This window comes from Belonocnema kinseyi, chromosome 4 (genome assembly GCF_010883055.1).
Source record: "Belonocnema kinseyi isolate 2016_QV_RU_SX_M_011 chromosome 4, B_treatae_v1, whole genome shotgun sequence".
Lineage (NCBI taxonomy): Eukaryota > Metazoa > Arthropoda > Insecta > Hymenoptera > Cynipidae > Belonocnema > Belonocnema kinseyi.
In genome coordinates, this window is record NC_046660.1 from 75,768,085 (window position 1) to 75,792,526 (window position 24,442).

The following is a 24,442-nucleotide window of genomic DNA, read 5'->3' on the forward strand; positions in this document are numbered from 1 at the left end:
GGAACAGTCGACGCAGACCGCAAAACGGTGTTCAGGTCACTGTTCTGGTTCAAGGTCTACCACGGAATCTGCCTCTGCTGCCGATTCCAGATCTACTACTAGAGTCACCTTTACAATTTTTTTCGAATATTAGAAATGTCGATAAAGAAAGGGTGGCAGCCCAAAAGGTGCTAAGGAAAATTTTGGCTACTTGAAGGAGGTCGAAGAAACATTCTGTAAAATCGAAATCATCATTTAGCAGGATATGTAATTGATTTTCATATTGGGCCAATGAACTCATTTTCATTAAAGTTTCCCTTAGTACATTTTGGACTTCCATCCTTCAGTATTATCACGAGAATCTCCAGAATATTCAGAACTCGTCAGAACTGCTGACTACTTCTGACTTTTCTTGACTTTTTTTATTATGATTCCAAAATGAATACTTCTTACTTCCTCGAGATGCAGATGACACTCGACGTCTTTTCGAGGCTCTTTTCATATCCGCTGCCATATTGTCAATATCAGAATCAGAATTCGGATTAAATTCTGACTCTGCAGCTAATTTTTCGATGCAGCTGCTTTCGGTATCCGTATATCTCCTTCTACTTGAAGTACGTCCTGTTCTTCTGAGGTAGCGTCATTTTCCTCATGCTCCTTATTCCTTCAATAGATGCAGAGCATCATAATGATGCAAGAGTTTTACCTACTTCAGAGCGCCTTCCCACCACAATTTTATACTAATATTTTTCTCTCTCACTAAACCACCTTTATTTCGCCGCACAACACTATTTTAAATTGAAAAACACTTCATGACTTTTGCATTGAAATTTCAACTCATTTTCTACGCCTTGGTCATAGGTGACCCGAAAAAGCAGTTTTGTGCTCGTCACTCGAAAGCCAAGGCCCAGATAAGGACGTCACTATACCAGTCACATAGGCTGTATTTCCCCCCTAATTTTCAGCCTTGTGCTCCTCTGGTCAGTAATCAATCAGTCAGTAATCAATCTCTCTAGCAATCACCCCGCGTGGAGAGCTTCACAGAGCCAAAGTGCGCCAGTGTTCACACCTAAACACTGACCTGAATACAACCTTGTATTTAACTTTATTTTTTCGAATATATTTTGCTTGCATTTAGGATTCTTTCAGAAATAACGCTAGACGATATGTAAGAACATTGGGTTTGGTAATATCTTACTAGCTTTTTATAAATAAACAAAAAAGTTGACCATTCGACGAAGCAGATGAATTTTCAATGCGGAAAAAAGATTAATTCAAAAAAACAAGTCTGCTTATAATTGATATTTTAACCAAAAATTTATTTTTATTTTAAATAAGAAACAGTTAAATTAATCCAGACAAGACGAATTTTGCATAAAATAGTTAAATCCTCAACTCAAAGAAATTTATTTAAACTCAGCAGTGCATTTTTAACCTGAGAAGATTAAACTTTCACCAAAAGAAATTAATTTTCAAATCCAAAAGATAAATTTTCAACTAAATTTCAATTTTGAACCTAACAGGATTTTTCAGTCAGTAAAAAAAATGTACACAAGTAGAATTTTTTAGTCAAAAAAATAAGAAAAAAATTCGAATTTTTAACAAAATAGTTGTATTATTCAACTAAAAAAGATAGTTTCTTAACCATGAATTGAATAGTGGGATTAACATCTTAAAAAATTAATTATTTTTCAAAAAAGATTTTTTTGCAGAAAAGTTCAATTTTCCACAAAATAATTAAATTGTTAAACAAAACAAATTCATTTTAACCAAATAGTTGCACATTTATTCCAAAATATTAAACTGTTACCATTATACATTAAATTTCAAGTCAAAAAGAAGAATTTTTAACAAAAGTTAAATTTTCACCTTAATAAGATTTTTCACTCAATAAACAAAAACATTTGTTATTGGGAACATACATTTTTCAAGCCAAAGAGCCGAGCTTTCTATCAAATGGTAAAAATTATTTCAAAAATTGAGTTTGAATAAAAAAACGGGTTTAAAAAAATAGATACATTTTTACTTAACAACGAATTTTTAAATAAAAAAATAAATTTTTATCAAATGAATTAAAAATCTGTCCATATAGTTCAATTTCCTACCAACTTGCTACATTTTCTAACAAATTGTTGCAGTTTTTAGACCAAAATATGAATTTTCTACAAAAAAGTTTAATTTCATAAGAAATTTTGATTTTTAAACCGAGAATTTCATTTTTAACCTAAAATGACAAATAATTGCAATCAAGATGTTTTATTTTCCACCAAGCAGGATGGCTTTTAAAAAAATTTGTTAAATATTGAACAACATATTAAAAATTTGAACCAATTAATACAACTTTTAACAACAAAAAAAGAATTTTTTGTCAGAAATGGACTAATAGTCTTTTATCCAAAAAAACTTTCAACAAAAAATAGTTGCATTATCTTGTTGGTTTTTATTAATTCCGTTCACATTAAAGTTGAAAATGTGAAGAAGGGGTAGGGCTGTGTAGTCTGTTATAAATAAATTCTCATTTTGAAAATTTATGCCTAATAAATTCAGTAAATTACAATTAGTACTACTACAATCATCAATAAATTAAAATAACTTTTTTTTAAATTAATGTAAGAAATATTCTTTAACATGCCCTATCCCCAAAAAAGTTAATAAAACAAAGGACAATTAAATTTAATATTGAAGACTATTCTGTGCTAAAATTACTATTATTAATTATACATTGTGAATATTTAAACATAATTAAATATTTTTTGATTGAATTTATCTTTCCTTGTATCATATTTTACATTATATGAATTTGCAATATCTGATAAAGTTCGGTGTTCTATATATGCAAATTAGGGAGTGTTGAAAAAAATGATTTAAGAAATCGCGAACAGTCTTCAAGTCTTAATATGGTGCATTGAGACCCAACAGGGCCCCTCAGGTAACCGTTGAAAGATACTTTGTAAAAATATTTTAAATGATTTTTCAAAACTGCGAAAAACATTGTTCACTTTTCTCCATTTTCGAATTTAAAACAACGAGCAAGAAAATATTTTGTGCAACTTACGAAATTCCCAGGGTATCGCTGCTCCTAACTCAAGAATGCAAGACGCAAACTAAAGTAAGGCCACTTGCATTTGCAAACCTTCCAACATAACTCACATGTTCAGGAAAGTGCATCACGGTGAGAACTTTAGCATTAACCGGATTCTATGGGTTGCCGCGAAATTTGAAATTTACGCAGCGAAACGCAACTCGAGAAGTGGATTAGAATGGCCGTGAGCTGGATTGCTGTAATATCGATCTGCTGAAAACTCGTGTTGAAGTAATCTCACCACCTAATCCTGATAATACTTATCCGATAATCCAAGAAGAGACATTTCAGTCGAGCACTTTAGGGGTCGTCCATAAACTCCGGTAACAATTTTGCAGCTGTTTTCAGCCACCCAGTCCACCAAAAACTAGTCCAATTGTCAACCAAAAGAGATTTTATATAAAAAATGACCAATTTCTTAAAAACAAGGATTTGCAACCGGTTGAATTAACGAAAAACCCCAATTTTTGAGAAAATAATTTCATTTTCGACCAAAAAAGATCTCTTCAACGAAATCGTTAAATTTCCAATAAATCAATTATATTTTCAAAAATACATGAATTTTCTACCAAATTGTTAAATTTTTTACTTTAAAACATACTTAGTCTACCAAAAATAATATGCAGTCGGTTAAATAAGAACGTGATCACTGTTGTGAGAAAATGAAAAGACTCAATACGAAAATTCTTTTAAATAATGTTTTATTTGTTGGAAAACTTTCATGTAAATGCATTAATAGCTGGTCCAATTACCTTCAGCGTCAATAATGACTTGGCATCTTCGAGGCATACTTTGAACAGAACCGGGATTTGGGAAGTCATCGACATTTTTCCCCTCTTTGAAACGATTCACCCACTTCCTCACAAACTGTTTCGACTTTTGCATATACTTCGCAGCAGCAGCCGCTTGGGTCATTTTGGGGCCTTTAATGTGCGAGCACAAACAAACTGCTTCGAAGCGCGAAGCGTATGCGGCACTCATTTTGGAAAAATGCTCGGTTCGTATTAAAAAGAACAGTCAGCTGATTCTCTTTCATAAAGCATGAAGGACTATACTGGCCTCTATATGAAAAAATTACAGCATTCGCATTTACCGATCGCTAGTAATCGTGACCGCGCACTTATTTAACCGATTGTACTTAAATTTTTGTCCGAAAAAATTACTTGTCCAAAAATACAAAACGATTTTTTAACCAGTGTAATTCAACGAAATAAGACCAACCTTTAACCAAACAGTGATATTTTCAAGCTAAAGTCTAAAGTTTCAGAGAATAATAGTTGACCTATAAACCGAAAAATATATATTTTTAAAAATATTTTTTTGGTTTATTAATAATTAAAAAAACAAACAGGTTTTTAAATTTTTGAATTAAATAAAAAAATATGAATTTCCCACACAATTTTTGAATGCTTAACCCGAAATATGAATCTTCAACAAATATGTACATTTTCAATCATACAAAATTAACTAAATCACCAAAAAATAAATAAACTCTAAACTTATCTAATTGTCGAGTCAAGAGATAAAATTTTAAATAAAATCATGAATATTTAATTTGAAAAAATAAATTTGTAATAAAATGGTTCAACTTCCGTCCAAGCACTTGAGTTTTGTAACCTAGCAAGGAAAATTTTCTCAAAAAAATGTAATAGTTGATAATTCAACTAAAAAAGATATCATTTCAAATTAAAAATAGATGAATCTGCAAAAACTGAATCCTCCAATTAAAAGGACTAATTTTTAAGCAAAAAGTTACATTTTTAATAAAAAAGTGGATTTTCCTCAAAAAAGATGAATTAAAAAAAAAGCACAAATCTGCAGTTAGAGTGTTCAATTTTAAACCAAGTGGAATAATTTTTACCAAGAAAGACACAGTCTTAATGTTTTAAATAAATTTTTGGCAAAATAGTTCAATTTCATTCTAAAAAGGGACAAATTTTAAACATAAAATGGATTCATTTTATTTTCAGATGAAAAATTATATTTAAGCTGGGGAATTCAGCTTGAGAAGTTGATTAGAATGGCTTTGAACTAGATTGCTGTAATATTGATCTGCTGAAAACTCGAGCTGGAGTAATCTTGCCACCTAATCCGGATGATACTAATTCGATAATCTAAGAAGAGAAATTTTAGTCCAGCACTTTCAGGGCTATTCATAAACTACGCTACCAATAGCCAATTCAGACGTAAATACGTCGTTGAAAACTCCCCCTCTGACACTTCACCACTCCTACTTCTGCTACATTCCTCTACTTCAACTCTCCTCCCTTTCTAACCCTTCCGAAACTTCAATCTTCGCTTACCCGCCCTTCCCGAACTTCTTCCTTATCTATTTACATCTCCTCCAACTTCTTCCTTTGTTTTCTCTTATTTTCCACAGTTCCGCTTCTCTTGCCGTCCCTTCACCCCACCTAACTTCCCTCCCCTCCTCCAACTTCCCACACCTTTATTTTCTCGTCGGACCCTCCCTTAAGTTTCCCTATCATTCAATACTTCCCCACCTCTTGTTTCCTCTACTTCCAAACCCATAATTGACTCTACTTCTGTGTCCCTCGTTTTCCATTTCCTCTCTATTTCACCTAATTGTCCATCCCTCCCTAAATTTCCCAAACCTTTATTTTCTCATACGGTCCATCCCTTAATTTTTTCTAAATTCCCCTACTCCCCAACTGTTTGATTCTTCTACTTTCCTGCCCCTCCTTTCTCAAACTGCCCCACCCCTTGTTCCCCTTCTCCTTGTCATTTGTGTGTCAGGAGCTCTCATCACTTCTCTTTCTTGGAAAAAGTACAACGAACGGAGGAAGGACGTACTAAACTCTAAAAAGAAAGACTTTTAAAATTTATTTTTAGGTAACATCCTAAACGTTGTCTAAGTTCATAAAGCTACTTTCAATGACCCCCTCCCCCATTCCTTTATATCTGTTACAAACTCAAAAATTGTAACATAGTTTATGGAAGGCTCCTTGGCTCTCATTACTGAAGTTATGTTCAGCATTTCCACACTGGCAAGGAGGACGTGTCTTCCTTCACTGGGATGACTTCATAAATTTCTCGTCTGACTAGAGCTGAGAGAGTTCTAGTAGTTTTCAAAGGATATACTTTACTTTATTCGGGAAACACAGTTCGTGAGTTTCAATAGCCTCGGTTTCTAAAGTATTTTGTAAGCAGGAATGAAACTTTTCAGAACTTTTATTATTGTCAAATATACTCAACTTTATTGCAACTCTTTTTCTTTATTGAAAATAAATTGAGAATTTAAGTTCTGTCCAAAGCTTATAATTTGCTTTAAATTGATTTTTGAAGATAATATGATTGCAACAAGATTTCCGCAAACTTTTTTGAAACAGAATTTTTTATCATTTGTAGGACAAGGGGTCATAAGTCAAGCTTCAAATACTGAAGGTGAAAGGTCACACATTTTGATCCTATGCTAAAAAGTCAGATAAATAGGGCCATAGGCCATGGTTTAAAATTTTGAATGTTAAAAGGTCATTGATCTATTTTTACGGGTCAAAAATGAAGAGGTCAAGTTAATATTCTAACTCTGTTAGCGAAATTGCCTTCCATTTCAATGAAAACGCACCCCAAATGAAACTGATAGAGGCCGTTTAAATGTAATATGTTAAAGGACAAATAAAAAAATATAACTGCGAAATAAAATTTTTTGAAATGCTTGAAAAAATAAAAATTAGTGATTTAAATATTTCACATTCTTTCCCCTATTCACTTCTTTTTCCATCTTTTTTGCAACTAGTTTTATAAAACTTGCATTTTCACTTGTTTTTTCGTTTGAATATAAACTAAAGTAATAGAAGCGAATTAGAAAGCTAACTTTTTCTCTTTGAAAGTTCATTCCTTTAAAATAAAAAGTATGTTGTTCAATTTTTGTAGATTGTATTTCTTTAAGCTAAAGATTGTACTATTTGGTTGAAAAAAAACTATAAATATATATTTATTTGTTACATTGTAATGGATCGAGAGAATGGTTTAATTTGGTCTTATTTATTTAAAGTAATAATAAATAAATAAAAAAACAGAACCATTATTTTTATATTTATTATTAAACTATATATATTTTGTTACAAATTGACTTTTTTGTGTTATAAAAAATTGTTTTAACAGAAAATACATCTTCTCTATTGTTAACTGAAAATTGATCATTTTTAGTTCAAAATTCGTTTTCTTGAGTTGAAAATGATTTTCTCACTGCAAATTTAGATACTAAATTAATGGTTCAAAATTGCTGATTTTCAGTTGTAAATTAAACTATTGACCGCATATATCGCTTGGTTCGAAATTAAACTATTTTGTTGAAAATGTATGTACTTTGTTGATAAAATATTTTGTTTATTTGTTATAAAGTCAATATTTATGCTGGTAGTTCAACTTTTGAATTGTAAATTAAGCCACTTTCTTGAAAATTCTTTTTTTTTAAGACTTATAATGTACTATTAATATTAATCTCTTTTTTTGAAACTAGAACTACTTTGTTAGGCATATCCCCTTTTCTATTGTAATTTATGTTTTCGGTTTGAAAATTCAACTTTATGCACATAATTTGTCTTTCTTGTTTCAAAATTTAACTTTTTGTTTAAAAAAATATTATTAATTCGTGATTTTTGGAAAAAAATTGATTTTCTTGGTTAAAAATTCAACTATTTAACAAAAAATGTATGTACTTTATTACAAATTTATTGTTTTTGTTAGAAAATGAATCTACTGTTTTAATATTCTTTTTTTTTGGTGATAAGTCATACATTTTTTGGAAATTCTCTTCTTCGTAAAAAATCCGTCTGCTTGTTCAAAAATCTAACTTCTTGTTTGAAATCTCAGTTATTTGGGTAAAAATTTTACTGTTTTAAAAAAGCTCGCCCTTTTCATTGAAAATTTGACATTTTGGATGAGATTTACTTCCAAGGTCAAACAAATATATATATATATATTTAATATGTATTGTAAAACATATAATAATTTTATTGTTTTTTCTACTATATAAAAACTACATAACTTTTTCACTTGGGCTTATTGCCTGAGAAATCTCTTTTAGTTAAATATTCAACTTTGCTTGTAAATTTTTCTTTTAGATTCAAAAATTAATCTCTTTTGGTAGAAAATGTTTTCTGGTTGAAAATGTAACTTATTCATTAAAAATGAGTTTGTTTTGGTTGAGGATTTAAACATTTTGTTAAAAATTCAACTGTATTTTATAAAATAGTATATTTTTTTGGTTGAAAACTTCAACTGTTTAATTGCAAACTTATGTAATTTGTAGACAATTTGCATTTTTCAAAGCAAATTGTTTTCATAGACAAAAATTCAACTATTTGGTTCGAAAGTTAAGCATTTTGCTGAACAGTGGCTCATTTTGGCAGAAGTTTGATCAATTATTCTGGTTAAATTGCAACTATTTTATAGAAATTTCGTCTTTTTGGCTTGAAAATTTAACATTTTGGATCATTGTATTTGTTAACAGAAAAATCTCTCTTCGTTTATAATTCAATAATCTCTTTTGGTAAAATTTTAAAGCTTCTTCTTTAAAAATATAACTGGATAAAATGAGTCTGTTTTATTTGAGTTTTGAATTATTTTGTTGAAAAATCTGTTTTTTTTTGTCAAATTCAGTTGTTTTCAACTCGAAATAAGAAAAAACAACTTTTCTTTCTTCAAATACCACCTATTTAATTTATTTCGTGTAATAGCTTTTTAATTGAAAATTAAACTGCATTATTCATACATTAGAAACAAATTTGACCAAAATGTCCATCCCTCCAAATGGTCTCACGTTACTTTTTGATGATCCCTATATAAATTCAAGAAAGTACCTGTAATATTAACGTAAGATCGGGACTTAAGGGGAATGTCAAAACTTAACTTTCCTAAAAAAGGGAGGCGGGTTGATTTCCAAATTTTAGAAAGAAACTGTAAGTAATGTATGCATGGTCCCTTAGGATAATTACAGTTTATCATTTTGCAAAGCTTGCAATCTTCCTTTTGATAGTTGTTATGATAAACGTATCTCAGAAGGTGATTAAACGTATAAATTTTTATTTCAGGTGGCGTGGGTTCGTGTGGATACTCAGACCATTCTCTCGATCCATCACAATGTAATCACCCAGAATCCTCGCATCTCGCTTTCGTTCAACGATCATCGTTCTTGGTATCTTCACATAAAAAAAGTTCAAGAAGTGGATAGAGGCTGGTATATGTGTCAAGTGAACACAGACCCTATGAGAAGTCGACAAGGCTACCTCCAAGTTGTAGGTAAGTTTCCTTCCCAACAATCAACTATGCAACAAACACGTCCTGGTCCCTATTGTGAAACACGAAAGGGACGACTTACTACACCTTGTTATCTTGTACTCAGAGTATGATTACATAACTAATTCAAGAAGTTTTGCGTATAATCTGCAAAGGAAAATTGGAATTCTGGATCATGCAAGTTGTCCAATTTGTTTTTAAGATTTTATACGCTAAACTTGCTAAAGATAAGTTTTGAGATTCACTTTTAGTTGAGTATTCAGCTTTGTGGTCTTCATTCGTCCAAAGATATTGAAAATCAATTTATAATAAATAATAAAAAAATATGTTATTCATTTTATATTTCCATGGAAAAGAATGACTGGATACCGTAGCCTAATCTGTCAAAAATATATTCACCTAATACGGAAGGACACTTTCCATTTGAAGAATAATGAAAGAAGTTTAATTCTTCAAGAACCTCATTATGTAACTTGTTTAAAAAATTGCTGATTATTACAAAAATTTTCAGGAATTTAGCTTCAAACCCTTTCACTTTTTTCATTATTCTGTTTCGCATGCTGTTAACCTCGTACTAGTTTGCTCTATATAATTTCTAAAAAGATATATGTAAAGAGTCGTCCATAAAGTAAGTTATCAATTTGAGGAAGAGGGAATTGCGCTAAATATTACGTCAAGTAATAGGGTCAAATGGGAGTAGGGGGAGGGGTATGTATGCAATGCTACAAAAATAAATAACGTCGAATGCGTTTTCTAATGATGGATTTCAGCAAAGTTTGCGAATTCTCGTTTTTTCGATTAAATACGATCTCAAGAAATAGAACTCAGTGTGAAATTATATTCCTGTTTCGAAACTCTTTTCGTTTGTTTACAATTTCTGCTATCAGATTAAACATTTATTTTCTTAAAATGGCAACAATTTTATTAAAATGTACTTTTCTTGTAAAAATGTAATTACCTGGTTGACAGTTGAAATAATTTGTTCAGTGATTCTTTTTTAATTCATCTCATTGTATAAAAATTGAACTGTAGTTAAAAACTTTCCTTAATGCGTTCTTGAAAATAAACTTTTCAAGTGGAAGTTCAAATCTTTGATTTTTCTATGCAAATTCAACGATTCGGTTGAATTTTTTTTTAGTTGAAAATTCAACTATTTGGTCGAAAATTGGTTGTTTCGCTGAAAATTGGTCTTTTTTGGGTTCTTTATGGTTTACAAATTATGGCTTTAGTTCGAAATTGAACTTGTTTCTGATTGTCGATTTACTGTCGTAAATTCATTTTTTCCATATTCATAATTTTAGTTAAAAATTCAGCTGTCGTTTAAAAATGATCGATTTTATTGAAACGCCTTTTTTGCAACAATTTTTTTTGTCGCAAAGTAAGTTCTTAAACTGAGAATTTGGAAAATCCATTTTCGATAAAAGTTCTGTTTTCTAATTAAAAATTTCATCTTTCTTGATTGACGATTACCTTTCTTGTTGAAAATTGATCTTGAATGGTTTTAATGTCGACCGCCACATTTTTTTAAAGTAATTTTTTTAGGGAAAATCTAATCATTTCGTTTTAAGTGGAAGATTTTTATTTTCTATTTTAAAATTCAACTATTGGGTTGATAATTTAAGTATTGTGTAAAAAATCTATGATTTTCGTAGAAAAGTGATCTTCTTAATCAAAAAGTCGTCCTTTTGGTTAAGAATTCAATTATTTTTTTAATTTTGAACTCTCTTCATGAAAATTGTTTGTTTTTGTAAAGCTTGATCTTTTTTTGGAAAATTAACCTGTCTGGTTAAAAGCTCACTTTGTTGAAATGTCTTATTTTTGGTGAAGAACTATTTTTTTAAGTTTAAATTCAATAATTCCATTTCTGAATGAAAATCGATCTTTTCTGTTTGAACATTCCTGTATTTATTGAAAAATTGGAATTATTTTGTTAACCAATCAACTTTTTTACTGAAAATTCGTCTCTTTTGCATCAAGTTAAAATATTTTTTGTTTATGCAACTGGTTTAAAATTAATAAGTTTTGGTTTCAATTCTTCTTTTTGGATCGTGTAAAAATAAGCTATTTTGCATGAAACGGATTTATTTATTCAAAAGAATTTATCTCCTATTTTCGATAAAAATCGCCCCATTTTCTCTATTTTCAAATAATTTTAGGCTGTATAGTCTGATTATAGAATTTCGTATTTCACCACATGGCCACTTAGGCTTATTGGCAACTGAACTCACTAGAAACGCGAAAAAACGCTGAGTAGGTCATAAAGCGTGCGTGAGGGGGAAGTCAAAGTAGTACAACATTTGTAACCTAGTTTATGGAAGGCTCTTAAGGATACTTGGGTCCTACTAAATGACAGAAAGGTTTTCAAAATAAGCCTGAAATCGAATAAGAAAATCTAGGAAAATATTGTCGCTTCTATATAAAGCTCTCTTTTAGCCATCATGCCAATAGTCATAAACGTGGCTGATGCACACGAATGACCTACAAAATATTTCCGTGAACTCTCTATTTTTTGTTCCCCTGTTACAGTCCCGCCGGCAATCATTGCCAAAGAAACAAGCACGGACATGGTTGTACGCGAAGCTTCGAATGTAACATTAACCTGCAAAGCAACCGGATATCCAGAGCCCTACGTTATGTGGCGGCGTGAAGATGGAGAAAATATCAATTATAATGGAGAAAGCGGTGAGTATTATCTTTACTTTTTTCATCTTGATTATTTCTTGTAATAATATTGCAATCGCATATTAAAAAATGACTGAGTTAAAATTGTATACTTCTAGGCTGACTACTTTTAATTGTTGACTTTTGGACTAAGGATAGGACAAAATTTATCCAGCAACATATCCTATGCATTTTTTTAAAGTTTAGGCAATCGAAAAACTCAATGCGTATTTCCGTTTTTGAAACTATAAATTTAACTGTATAATGGATCCTAATAAGTTTCACATTTCTAGTTTTCCACCATCGAAAGCTATTTTCCAAATGAGTTAAAAACAAATTACTTAAGTCCCAATACAAGAATCTCCGATTTACTGTATTCCTTAGACTATTATAATCAGCAGTCTTAACGCATTATTTGCATCTGGTTTCGCCATGCATCCATATCCAACAAAAATCTTTCAGGCGGACCTGCCTCATTACGTTTGGATTCCCCCGATTTAGGATCAAAGTCACTGTAAACCTAGGAAGCGACTGTGCTTGCATCAGGAGTTGAGTGTATGAATTAAATTTTTTCTTTCAAATGACCGCAGGTTATAGGTTCTAGGTTCATAAATATAAATACTTGGTTAGTTTCTTCTCAATTCTAGTGATCAACCGCAAGTTAAAAATTTAATTTATAACTTACATTTGACTCCTGGGGACCACAGCTTTCGATAAATGAAGGCTAGAAATCACAATAAATGCGGGTCGATTAATTTTTTGCCGAAATATGATGAAAACAAAATGCAAAAGATTTATACAGATTTTTTATCTTTTATTTGATCCACACATTGCTGATCATAATGATCTAATTTTTAAGATCAATTATCTGAAATGAATTTTATTAAGTTGCGACTGACTAGTGTCAATTTTTATGCTACATCCAGGACATGGCTGTCTGCATGTGTAAATCTGAAGAAAGCACCTTTACGAATAAAAAATATTCCAGTGTTAAACATTCCAGTTTCTTAATAAAAATGTAATTAATTCAATTGAGAATTCATCACTTTTCTTGAAAATTCTTTTCTTCGGTTATAAATCGAACCTTTTTGGTTCGATCTTAATATTTTCAGGATGAAAAGTCGAACCTTATAGTTTTGGCTAAAAAATCTTCTTTTTTGGTTGGAAGGTTTCTTATTTAGTGAGAAATTCAACTGTTTTGGTAGAAGTTCATTATTTTTGGCTGCAAATTCAACTTTTTAGTTAAAAATTGATATTTTTAGGTGGAATTTCTATTTTCAAAATAAATTTTCCCAATTTTATATTCAATGATTTTTTTTATTAAAAATAAGAATATTTTTTGGTTGAAATATTTTTCGTTGAGAATCCATTTATTCTTCAATTCAAATGTTTTATTGAATGTTTGTTTACTACACTGAAAAAAATTGTTCTTGAATCCTTGTTGAATCTTTGAATCTTTGTTTCCTTTTACTTTCAGCTTCTTTGAAACCAAAATTCGGTTCTAATTAGAAACTCCAATTTTTTCTGTGTTAAACATTTTTCGATTTGTGTCTGAGGACTTCATGGATAAGAAATGCATAATTTAAGTGATAATTGGAATAAATCTTGATCGCTTCTCCCCGAGAGACACGCTGGTGGTGAGAAGTTTATAATTTATTAAAGTTGCGTTCCGATCAATATTGTTTCACGTACCAGATCGAATTGCATATGTTAAAAATTCATCCTTTTGGTAAAATTAATCTATTTCAGCTGAGCATTCATCTATTCAGTCGAAAATTAAACTATTTTTTGAAATTTATTACTTTAGGTTGAATATTAATTTTTTGAACTGAAAATACAACTATTTCATTGTTGATTTAAAATTTATCTTTTTGGTTTACAAATTTAACTATTTGGTGCAGATTGCGATTTTTTGTTTGAAATCGACTGTTTTTTATTCAACTTCAGCAGGCTTAGCAATCAAAAATCAAATATTACATTTTTTGGCTAAAAATGTAAGTCCTTAGTTAGAATTTAAACTCCTTCGGTACAAATTTGTTTGTTTGTTTTTTTTTTTTGATAAAGATTCACAAATCTAAGTTGAGAATTTGTATCATCGGATAAAAATATAACTATATTTGGTTAAAAGGTAATTCTCTTTGGTTGTGGAGTCTACTCTTATATTCTTGTTTGAGACTTGTATAACTGGTTTTAAATTTTTGACAGAATCTTGGCTTCTTTAGCTTGAGCATTCAAAAAGTTGTCTCAAAGTATTTTAGAAATATTTATCAAACAAAATTTCTTTGTTTGAAATTCAATTCTTATATTTAGAAATTTTTCTTTTGGATTTAAAGATTAATCTATTTCGGCAGAAGCTTCATATTTTAGCTTTAAAATGCAACTTTTAAATTCACTAATAATCAGTTTCCGTAAAGTATTCATCTTCCTTTTTTTTTAAATTCGTCTATTTTGGTTGGTTTTAACCAAATTTCATTATTCTTTAAGTGTAAACCTGATTGCATTATTGCACTAACAAGCACCTACTTTTTCAAACACCGTTGTATATATTCATATCTAATTCAATAAATAAAGAAGGTTTTGTTGTTTGGGTTATACCTTTATGTTAAGGATATTGGAATAAGTAATAAATTAATACATTAAATCAGTATTTATTATTATTAACATTTTGCATCAGTACATCAGAAGAATGGTGCTGCATGAGTTTCAGCGTTTCAAGTACCTTGAAACAATTTGGAATAGAAATATAAAATTCTGATTCTACCGCGGCCATGCGGTCTCAAGGATTGCGCATGAGCTTTTAATTAATATTACTCACCAATTACACGCAGGATCACACGTCGTTTATCTGCCACGGAAAAAATAAAATGTTATTTTTAATTTTTATCTGACTCCTTGGCAATATTTGTCTATAGCCAAAGATTGAAATATTGCACTTGTTCAAATATATAATAAAACTAAATTTATATAATCGAAAATGGAAAAACAGATTCAGTTTACTGAAATTTTGGTTTTGATTGTTTAAACTTCACAAAAATGTGTAAGGAATGTGGCTGGATAAATTGTCCTTTATTTGAAAGAATGGAGAAACAAAACTGAAGATAAAAAAAAATTCCTTGGACTAGTATGAAACTCCTATTTATTTCTAAATTCGCAATTTTATATTAAGCCCAAATATTTTATAAATGATTAAGAATTAGCTCTTCAAAATTGCAAAATAATTAAACTCACCTCCACTAGAAAAGGGAGGCTATCATCGACGCTAATTAAATCAGCGTTTATATAATTAGGGTCCCTAAATTTAATTATAAAATAAATACGAAATGTAGTGAGTGAAACCAGAATTAATTTCCTCCTTTTAAATATTTATTCACTGTATTATGCTTAAAAAGGCACAAATTTCTGATTGTCCCAATCGGGATAAAGTATACTATATTTTGTTTTAAAAAGGACTGTGAGCCTCAAAATACGGTTGGATCGCAATAAACGCATAAAGCAGAAATTATGCAGAAACCGCCCAATGTAATACGTTACTTCCACGATCAATTATTACCAAACTCCTGTCCAACATCGAAATTCTCTCGCCCGATTAACGCGACGCGCTAACGCAATTAGTCAGCCGCGAATGGCATTTCAAATTTGTAAAGACTCGTTCACAATTCATGAACTCTGGTCGAAAGTGAGTACTGCACTGCACCAGTTCATTCAAAATAGCGCGGACAAAATTTACGTAAATTCATTTAAAAGCATCAATTACACTTCTTTTCTTCATTGAACAGAGTAAATTTATTCGCTTTTGTATGTCATATCGAATCAACTCCCACATTTTCATTTCAACTTTGGGACCGTGCACTAATTACGTGAATTTGACCCCCTCGACCAAATATTTTATCATTTTTGATGACTCAATTTGGTTAGTGAATTAAGTCATTGCTGTTTCCTAAGAATAAACAAACTAGCTTAATTGTCAACAACATTAAACAGAATTAAACATTAAACTCCATTAGCTCTGACAAAGAGATAGTTCTTGGGAACTACAAGTCCTACCTAGAGAACCTTGATGGTGAACGTCTCGCCCTGTCTGAGAGCTTGCTCCTTTTTCCGCATTTAGCGATGCAATCCGGCACACAATCATATTTACTCATGCGAATGCCTTTGTTTTATAAAAGAGTCTTTGCACAGCTCAGACTATTAAATAAACATGTTTGCCGAACCCGGATTGAGCGTCGAAAATATGTTTTTAATATAGAAGACACATGTAAGATTTACCACCTCGATAATGAAACTTTGTACAATATTCTATCTGATTGCCCGGCTTGTCAGTACTTGTTTGAGTCTAAGTTTCCTACAGAGCCTACAGATGTACACCCCTCCGATAAATGGTTACCTGTATTGTCTTCCGTCCATCCTGCTACTGTTAGAAAATTTGTTAACTTAATTGTGATGATTATCAGCGAACGTTGGAAATCATTAGATAGCTCATAATAGTTTTAACCTAGTATTTATGCATGTGAATATATAATAATATATAAATAAGTCTATTATTAAAATATTATTGAGCATAACTCAACTCCAAATGTGAAAAATTCCTTATAATAATAGTCAACCAGTCAATCAAAAAGAGTTAAATTAGACCAAAATTCAGGCCAAAAATTTAGGCCAAATTTAGACCAAAAATTAGGCCAAATCAATAAAGAGAAAAAATGCATTTTAAATGTTAAATTTGCAAGCCAAAAAGATGAGTTTTCTACAAAACAGTTTAACTTTAATACAAATAATTAAATTTTTATTAAAAACGATGATTTTACATCCAAAAAGATTAATTTTTTAACATATCAGATAATTTTTAAAAGTAGAATAGTTGAGTCATCATTTGGAATATTCATTTTCAACAAAATAAAAATGAATTAAAATGGTTTAATTGTTCATCAAACTGTTGAATTTCCAAGCAAGTCAATGAAATTAGTTTAAAACAGAAATTTAATTTAGGGTGCATACTCTTTATTTTTTAATTTTGAATTTAAAAAATAAATTTAAAACCGAAAGAGATGAATCCTAAACGAAATAGTTAAGTTTTAAACAACAAAAAAATGCATTGTTAACTAAATCGATGAATCTTCAACAAAAGACATGATTTTTATGAAATTATAGTTCAACAATATGCTCATTTTTTACCAAAAACTTTGTTTTTAATCCAAACACTTTATTTTGCAATAGCCAATTATGTTTTTAAAAAAAAGCGATGAAATGTATATACTAATATATAGATTTTAAAACAAAATTTACGAATGACCAGGAAAATAGTTAAATTTGCAATTAAACACAATGTTGTATCCAAGCAGAAAATAATTTATATTAAATTTCCAAATTTTCAAGTAAAAAGACACATTTTTAATATAACCGTTTAATTTTGAACAAAACAGTTAAGTTTTCAACAAATTGGTTGAATTTTCAACGAAACCAGTATATTACATAACTAGGCCAGTAAGAAAACTAAATGTCTCAGGTCACATGTAGTTGTCGGCTGAGGCGAAGCCAAGGTTTATAAACATGTGATCTTAGGCTTTTCTTACTGGCTAAGGTGTGTACGATTTTTTTTTGCTTGAAGGCGTCGGAAAGCGGCAACTTCGTTTCTCGCAGCGGCCGAGAAGTTGTGCTTTCCGGACGGAGGACATAGAAAGATTTTCTATTAATTAATAAGTTCGCATATAAGTGGAAAAACATAAAAAAAGGGGCAGTTAATGAAATTAAATTATAAAGATGAATAAAAATAGTTTATTAATTTTATTTGCTTATAAATTTTTCTGAAAGTATAGTCAATCGAGTACAGTTCGACCGGATTTTTACCACAAAAAAGGAATATTTTGTTAAAAACTGAATTTAGAGATGCTATAAAATATCATAACGGACATCTCTGGACTCTTTTTTAAGGGACAATAACCCAAGAAAAATTTATTGTGCTAAATAAAAATTGTATGCATGTGCATCATTTTAAGGTTAGGGTTATTTTTCAGCTCTGTCATTCCGAAAATGCAGTTCTCTGCCGTACCGATGCTTTCGGCAAGCGCTCTAGAATAATTATGGGAGAGAATTGTAACACAATTTTGAATTAACCCTCTAAAAAGTGTGCAGGGACGTCCGTTAACATGTTAGCTATCATTCTTCAGATTTTTAAGACAAAATATTTATTACTCTAGGAAAAAAGCCGCCAAAATCTAACACCGATAAAATCGATACTAATTCCTAAGCGCAATGCAAATTAATCAAATTTAGCAAAATTAAATTTTTTATTTAACTTACAAAAAAAGTTTACAGGGACGTCCGTTAGCATATTCGATTTCATTTCCCAAATCTCTAAGACAAAATATTTATTATTGTAGAAAAAAAGCCGGGCGAACCTGAAACTGGTCAAATCTATAATTTTTTAAGTGTCAAATGCCCTTAAGAATCTTGAATAACAAAAAATGCTTAACGTCTTAATCACACTAGATGGAAAATAATTTTTTTAAATTTCAAATAAAAATTTTTTCTTGAAAAAATATCTTTCTCTTTCGCTCCACCGGGAATCGAACCACAGAACTTCTGATTTCCGATCAGTTGCTTTTCCATGAAGCTATTAAAGAGATCAGAAAAAGAACCTAAATTCAAGAAAACAACGCTAATTTTTAACTAGATGTTAATTGTACAAGTAATTATTTAAAACGAATCTGTTTATTTATTTTTTATTAAAAATAAAAATAAAAAATAGTAATTCTAATTAATTATAAAACAAATTATAATTGTTTGAATACAGTTTGATCTTCATTCTCAATACTTTTAGAGAATTACGTTAAAAAACTGGAAATTTTGCTTAAAAAAAAGTTCATTATCATGGCTCGCTTTTTGATTTCGGACTAAACGCTATTGAATTCATACTGCACAACGTGTTTCGGACTCCGCAACATTTGAAGCCCTCGCGTTATTATGAAAATGTTTGTAAAAGAAAATAGTTACATTAAGGTTCTACGTTTTTTCAATTAATAAAGTTAATTATGGGGGGGGGGTCAAAGTGAATCTGAAGGTACTTTACATACAGAAGGGGGACTTTCAAATATTAGAAAAATCGTAATTTGTTAATAACCCTTTATATGTTAATTCATTTATTATTACTTCATTAATTAATTATTGTTACATTTAATATTAATACTAACATCAATAGGTACTACAAGTGCTATTAGGTAAATTACAAGCAGTACTGTTACAATTATCAATAAGTAAACATAAAATTTGTGTAAAGTTAATGTACCGGGTACTACAACAAGCACTAGATTGCGCGAAAAAATAGCTGCTCATAATAAAATCAACTTAACTTTTCTTTATCATGAATTCGTACACTTCAGAAATATCTTACGTAAGAAATGTTTTTGAGAACATCCCCTTTGAATCAGTTTAAAATAACGTAGTAAAACGTTAAATAAACGAGCATATCATTTGAAATATTTCGCGCCATTTCTAGCTGCTTGATATCAGCTTTGTAAGTGACAAATTATTACACTTTCGGCTTTGCATGTCTATGACACAGGAGAATAATTACTGAACTTAATTTAGAGAGTAGAAGAACATAAAATTGGATTATATTCTTTCGAGTGTTGTAATAGACGAGTTATTTCATTTTCTGAAGTAGTAATTATGTGCTAATTATAAAATGAAATTTACTGTTCTCTGAAGAATATATGACTTTTTTTGAAATAAAGTTGCACTTTACAAAGTGCATAAATGTGTTACATTTTTCATTTATTAAATAAAAATACATAGTCCATTATAAATTACCAAGTGCATAAATGTGTTATATCTTTTATTAATTCAATAAAATAGCGCAACAATATACCAAATTCGTTCTGGTTATTTTAACGACCGAAAGGCTGATGTTATCATGCAACTAAAACAATTGGTGCAATGCTCTACATAATTCTGAACTTCACTTAACTACATTCTCTAGTTTACTCCACTTCAAGAAGTACGTATTTCATGACGTTGCATCAGTCAGTTATTACTCGTTTCTCTATGAATAAAATATTTCGAGCTCTTTCAGCTAATGCTTTTCAAAGCATAATATTTTGCAGTTTCAGCTAACATAAGTTTTTCCTGAATTTTATTTAATACATGGATATTAAAACACAAATTAATTCAGGCAAAGGTTTATCTTGGATGAAACTACAAAATGAAAAATATTATCCTTTGAAAAGCATGAGTTTTAGGTAAAAAATAACTTACTTAAAAATGCAAGGTATGTTAATAAAACCATGAACTAAGTTATAAAAGAAAAATTCTGTAGAAAACCTCTTTGGCATCAAAATCGTGGAAGCTTCGCTTGTCGATATATAAATTTTGCAATATTATTCTAAATAAAGGGAAGATGAAACGGATGTTGTCGATTGCTAAAAAATAATCGATCGAGGTAATACAAAAGCTCAAGATAAAACATATATACACACAAACTAAACGGGTAATAAATATCTATAGATTGGAAAGATAACTATACATTTTTTTACATAATAGTGGGAAACTTACCTGTTTTACACAATCCTACAGACAAAACTAAAAATGAAATTTGTTCGTTTCGAGTCCTTTTGCTTGTTTTTATTTGTTTGTTTTGCTTCTGTCTTTTGAATTGGGTTCTCCATATCAGTCCTCTATCACGATTGTTCAAAAATGTAGATTATAGTCATAATACACAGATAGGTACTACCCCTTGTTGTTGTTTGTATAATTGTTAGTTTTTTGTTTAATTGTATAAGTCGCGAAATGTTTTTTCATTGGAACAGGAAATGGAGGTTATTTTTTTGTTGTAAAAAAAATGTGAAAAGAAACATTATAATATACTGATGATGCTTGAGGATCACAACAAACGAAGCGTACATGTGTTTTTTCTAGAGTTTTATACTGAGATAAGAAATTATCGTTTTTCATTAAATTTTCCTCGATTAGCAAGAACATTTTCCAAATGAGCCCATCAAATGTCATTTGTTTATACTCGGTTGTTCCAGTCTCGATTTAGGAGAAATGTTCTCGTTAGCTGTCGAAAGTGTCGATCAATTTAATTTGAAAATAAAATTTCCGAATACGGAAAGTTTTAATAATTTTAGATAGTAGGAAGTTAATAGGCAAAACACAGAAGCAAACGGAATGCAGAGAGCATGTATGTTTGGAAATATAGTGGCTAAAGAACAAAATTTACAGGATAATCTATCACAGTAATGTGCAATCAATTCAATTAATAAATTAGGTAGAGATCTAATTTTCTGGATTCAATTTTTTATATTTATATTGACTCTCAGTGAGCCCAAAATGATATTTCATTAAATGTGGGTCTCCCTTCATTATTATCATCATTTTTTAACTTTTAGCTACTTTTAGTCGAAACATTTAGCAATATCTTATTATCTAAGGAAAAATGTACAAATTCACAACATTTGAAGAGGTTAATGCTTTTTAAATTTAGTCTAAAACTATAAACTTATATATGCAACTTAATGTCTGTGATTTTAAAAGGAAATTGATTTTTAAAGGTTTTAAAAACAAACACAAAAAACCAAAAAAAAAACAAATTGTCAATAAGTAACTTTCAAGCAAGAACATGAGTTTTCAATAAAAAGTGTCCATTTTTAATAAAAAATGTGAATTTTCAATAAAAAATGTAATAGTTTATTTTGCAACCGAAAAACATTTTAGCTTTAAATAAAAACAGTGAAATTTACAGAGAAAAAGGCGAATTTTCAACAAAATGCAGTTACATTTTTGGCGAAAAATGATGAAATTTATGAAAAAAAGAGATGAATTTTTAAATCAAAAAGACGAATTTCCGACATAATAGTTGAATTAAAAAAAAGAATTAGCCAAGAAAGAAAGAAAAGGCAACCAAATTCCTAAAATTGTAAGAAAGATTTTCAAAAAGGATCGCTTTAAACAAAAAGTATTAATTTTTAACAAAATAATTACATTTTGAATCTCATAAAAATTTTCAAACAAATATTTAAAATTTTAAAAAACTTTAAACTAAAAAATATACATTTTGAACCAAAAATATAATAGTCAAATTTTCATTTAAAAATGCCCCAGATTTACGAGGATGAATGAAACCAATTAGGTGAATTTTAATGAAAATACATTTAAATTTAATTCTTAAATATTTTATATTCCTGATGAAGCTATCTCTATTTGAACTTTCCTATAATAAATAGTTTTTGATGAAAGTAACTGAACATAACGTTTTAGTGATGAGCGTTACAACTAAAAAAAAGCCATCGTCGACTATCGGAGGTTAAATTAAAATTAAATAATGTTTTAAATTCATGAAGTAAAATTCTCATGTAAGGCAGAGCAATTCCACTTTAAAATATCTTTGACACTGGGATGGCAAATGATTTTGTAAATCCTGTAGATTTAATATTTCGAAAGGTGTGATATTCACGTTGCTTAAAAGTTTCTAGAAATAAAATATAAAATAATTGTATATAATTTTGTTGTCGATTGTTCTCGCTCGTACCGCGATAATATGGTTTAATAGATACGAGGCAAGACGTTAATTATAATATCAAAACGATAATCATTATTTTTCTCGTTCATTGCTCGCTCGTCTCGCTCAGTATGCAATTCTAGATTTATCTTAAACATTTTGATTAGATCAATATATAAGCTAAAGTCAAATGCTCATAGCATGCCAATTCGGTGACCTGGCAGTAAAACGTTACTGAACCTTGTAATCATAAAACTTTAACCGCATGCAGGTCCAAATTGTATTAAATTGTAATAGTACTGAAGGCTTTTTCTTCGGAATTGTGGCGACCAATAGAACAGTTTAAAAATTTTCAGATGGAACTTTACCATAAATTTGGTCAATAGAACCATCGAACTCTGACTTTAAAACAAAAGGCGACAACATAAGTTCAAATGTGACCTATGCAATCAAAAATATTCGCACAAACTAAACCATCAAATTTTGCAATCCTATGGTACTTCTACTTTTTCTGCTAGTGTATGCGGGTCAGCATGGTCCAAATGTAGCTCAATGAAAATAATTGAACTATTAAATCATTGTTTCATTGAAATAATAAGTACCTATAGAAATCTGGTACACAATGAATTTTGGACGCAAAATCTATGAAAACATATAAATTTCACGTCTTATGAACTTTATAAAGAACAATTTTGATGGGGCGACGATGCCCCGTATAACCATATGTCAGTTACACATCGGGATAGGAACAACGTTGCACGTAGCGACTTTGTCCGTGCCCAACTGTGCGCGTCGATGGCGAGACGGATAACTGAGCACGTTGTTGGTAACATGGATGACAGTGCGCATGCTAACTGTGTACGTGAAACTTTCGACGTAAATAGTTGTCCAAGCACCATTTGTGCACGTGCGCAGTTGTCCCAGTGACAACTGTACACGTGCCAAGACGGTAATTGTTCAACTGTACACGTGCATGTTTATGATTCCGCGTAAGGGTGCATATAAAGGTGGTCTTTTATATTCACATGTAATAAATTTGTAAAAGTTAAAATCATTGAATACTGAATAATTCAAGGACTTCAGAGAACACTAGGAATTTAGGGAATTCAAGGAATTTAGAGACTTCAAAGAATTCAATGAATTCATGGAATGCAGGAAATTTATGAAAATCAGATAATTAAAGGAATTCAGACGATTCAAGTAATTCAGGGAATTCAGAGAATTCAGGGAATTCCGGTAATTTTATTAAATCAGAGATTTCACAAAATTTTAGGTATTTGTCGAACAAATTGAAGAAATTCAGAGAATTCAAATGTTTCATAGAATTCAAGAAATTAAAGGAATTCAAGGGATTCAGAAAATTGGAGTCGTTCACAAAATTCAAGAAATTCCGTGAATTCAAGGACTTTAGAGAACTAAAGAAATTGAGGAAATTAAAAGAATTCCAATCTGTGCACGTCGTAATTTCGACGTGCACAGTTATCACTTGGACATTTGTGCACGTGCAAAAGCGGTATTTGGACAACTGTGCACGTTGAAATTTTCATACACACATTTGTCACTGGAACAACTGTGCACGTGCACAGACAGTACTTGGAAAACTGCACGTAGAAATTTCTAAGTGCACAGACGGGCTCCTATGGTCTTAGACGTGCACATTTGGGAACGTGCAACGTTTCTACGTCCAAAGAACCTTCGCTTCCAATATTCTGCTTCATCTTGAAGTTGTTTCAATTAAATAGAAATTCTTCATTTTGAGCTAAAATATCTAATTCTTGCTATTTAAAATTAGACACAGTTTTCGTGAAGTTTGTTAAAAGAAGAACTTATGATAAACGTAGTATATTTTGATATCAGGACTCACAGGTATGTTATTTACAGTCTGTCAAGTTAAAGCGTGGGTGGCTTTACTCGCAGTCGGTAAGGTGTATCGACATGATTTTGGTGTCAAAATATTAAGAAGAGCTCCC

General features: G+C 30.3%; 1 protein-coding gene across 1 annotated transcript in view; it reads left to right on the forward strand.

Moving 5' to 3' along the window:
• Positions 1-24,442, forward strand: part of LOC117170965 (lachesin-like) — a 266,217-nt gene that overhangs the window by 168,185 nt on the left and 73,590 nt on the right. The window contains exons 4-5 of the mRNA XM_033358007.1: positions 9,115-9,322; positions 11,846-12,001. Coding sequence (XP_033213898.1) covers positions 9,115-9,322; positions 11,846-12,001 — 364 coding nt within the window. The remainder of the gene's footprint in view (positions 1-9,114; positions 9,323-11,845; positions 12,002-24,442) is intronic.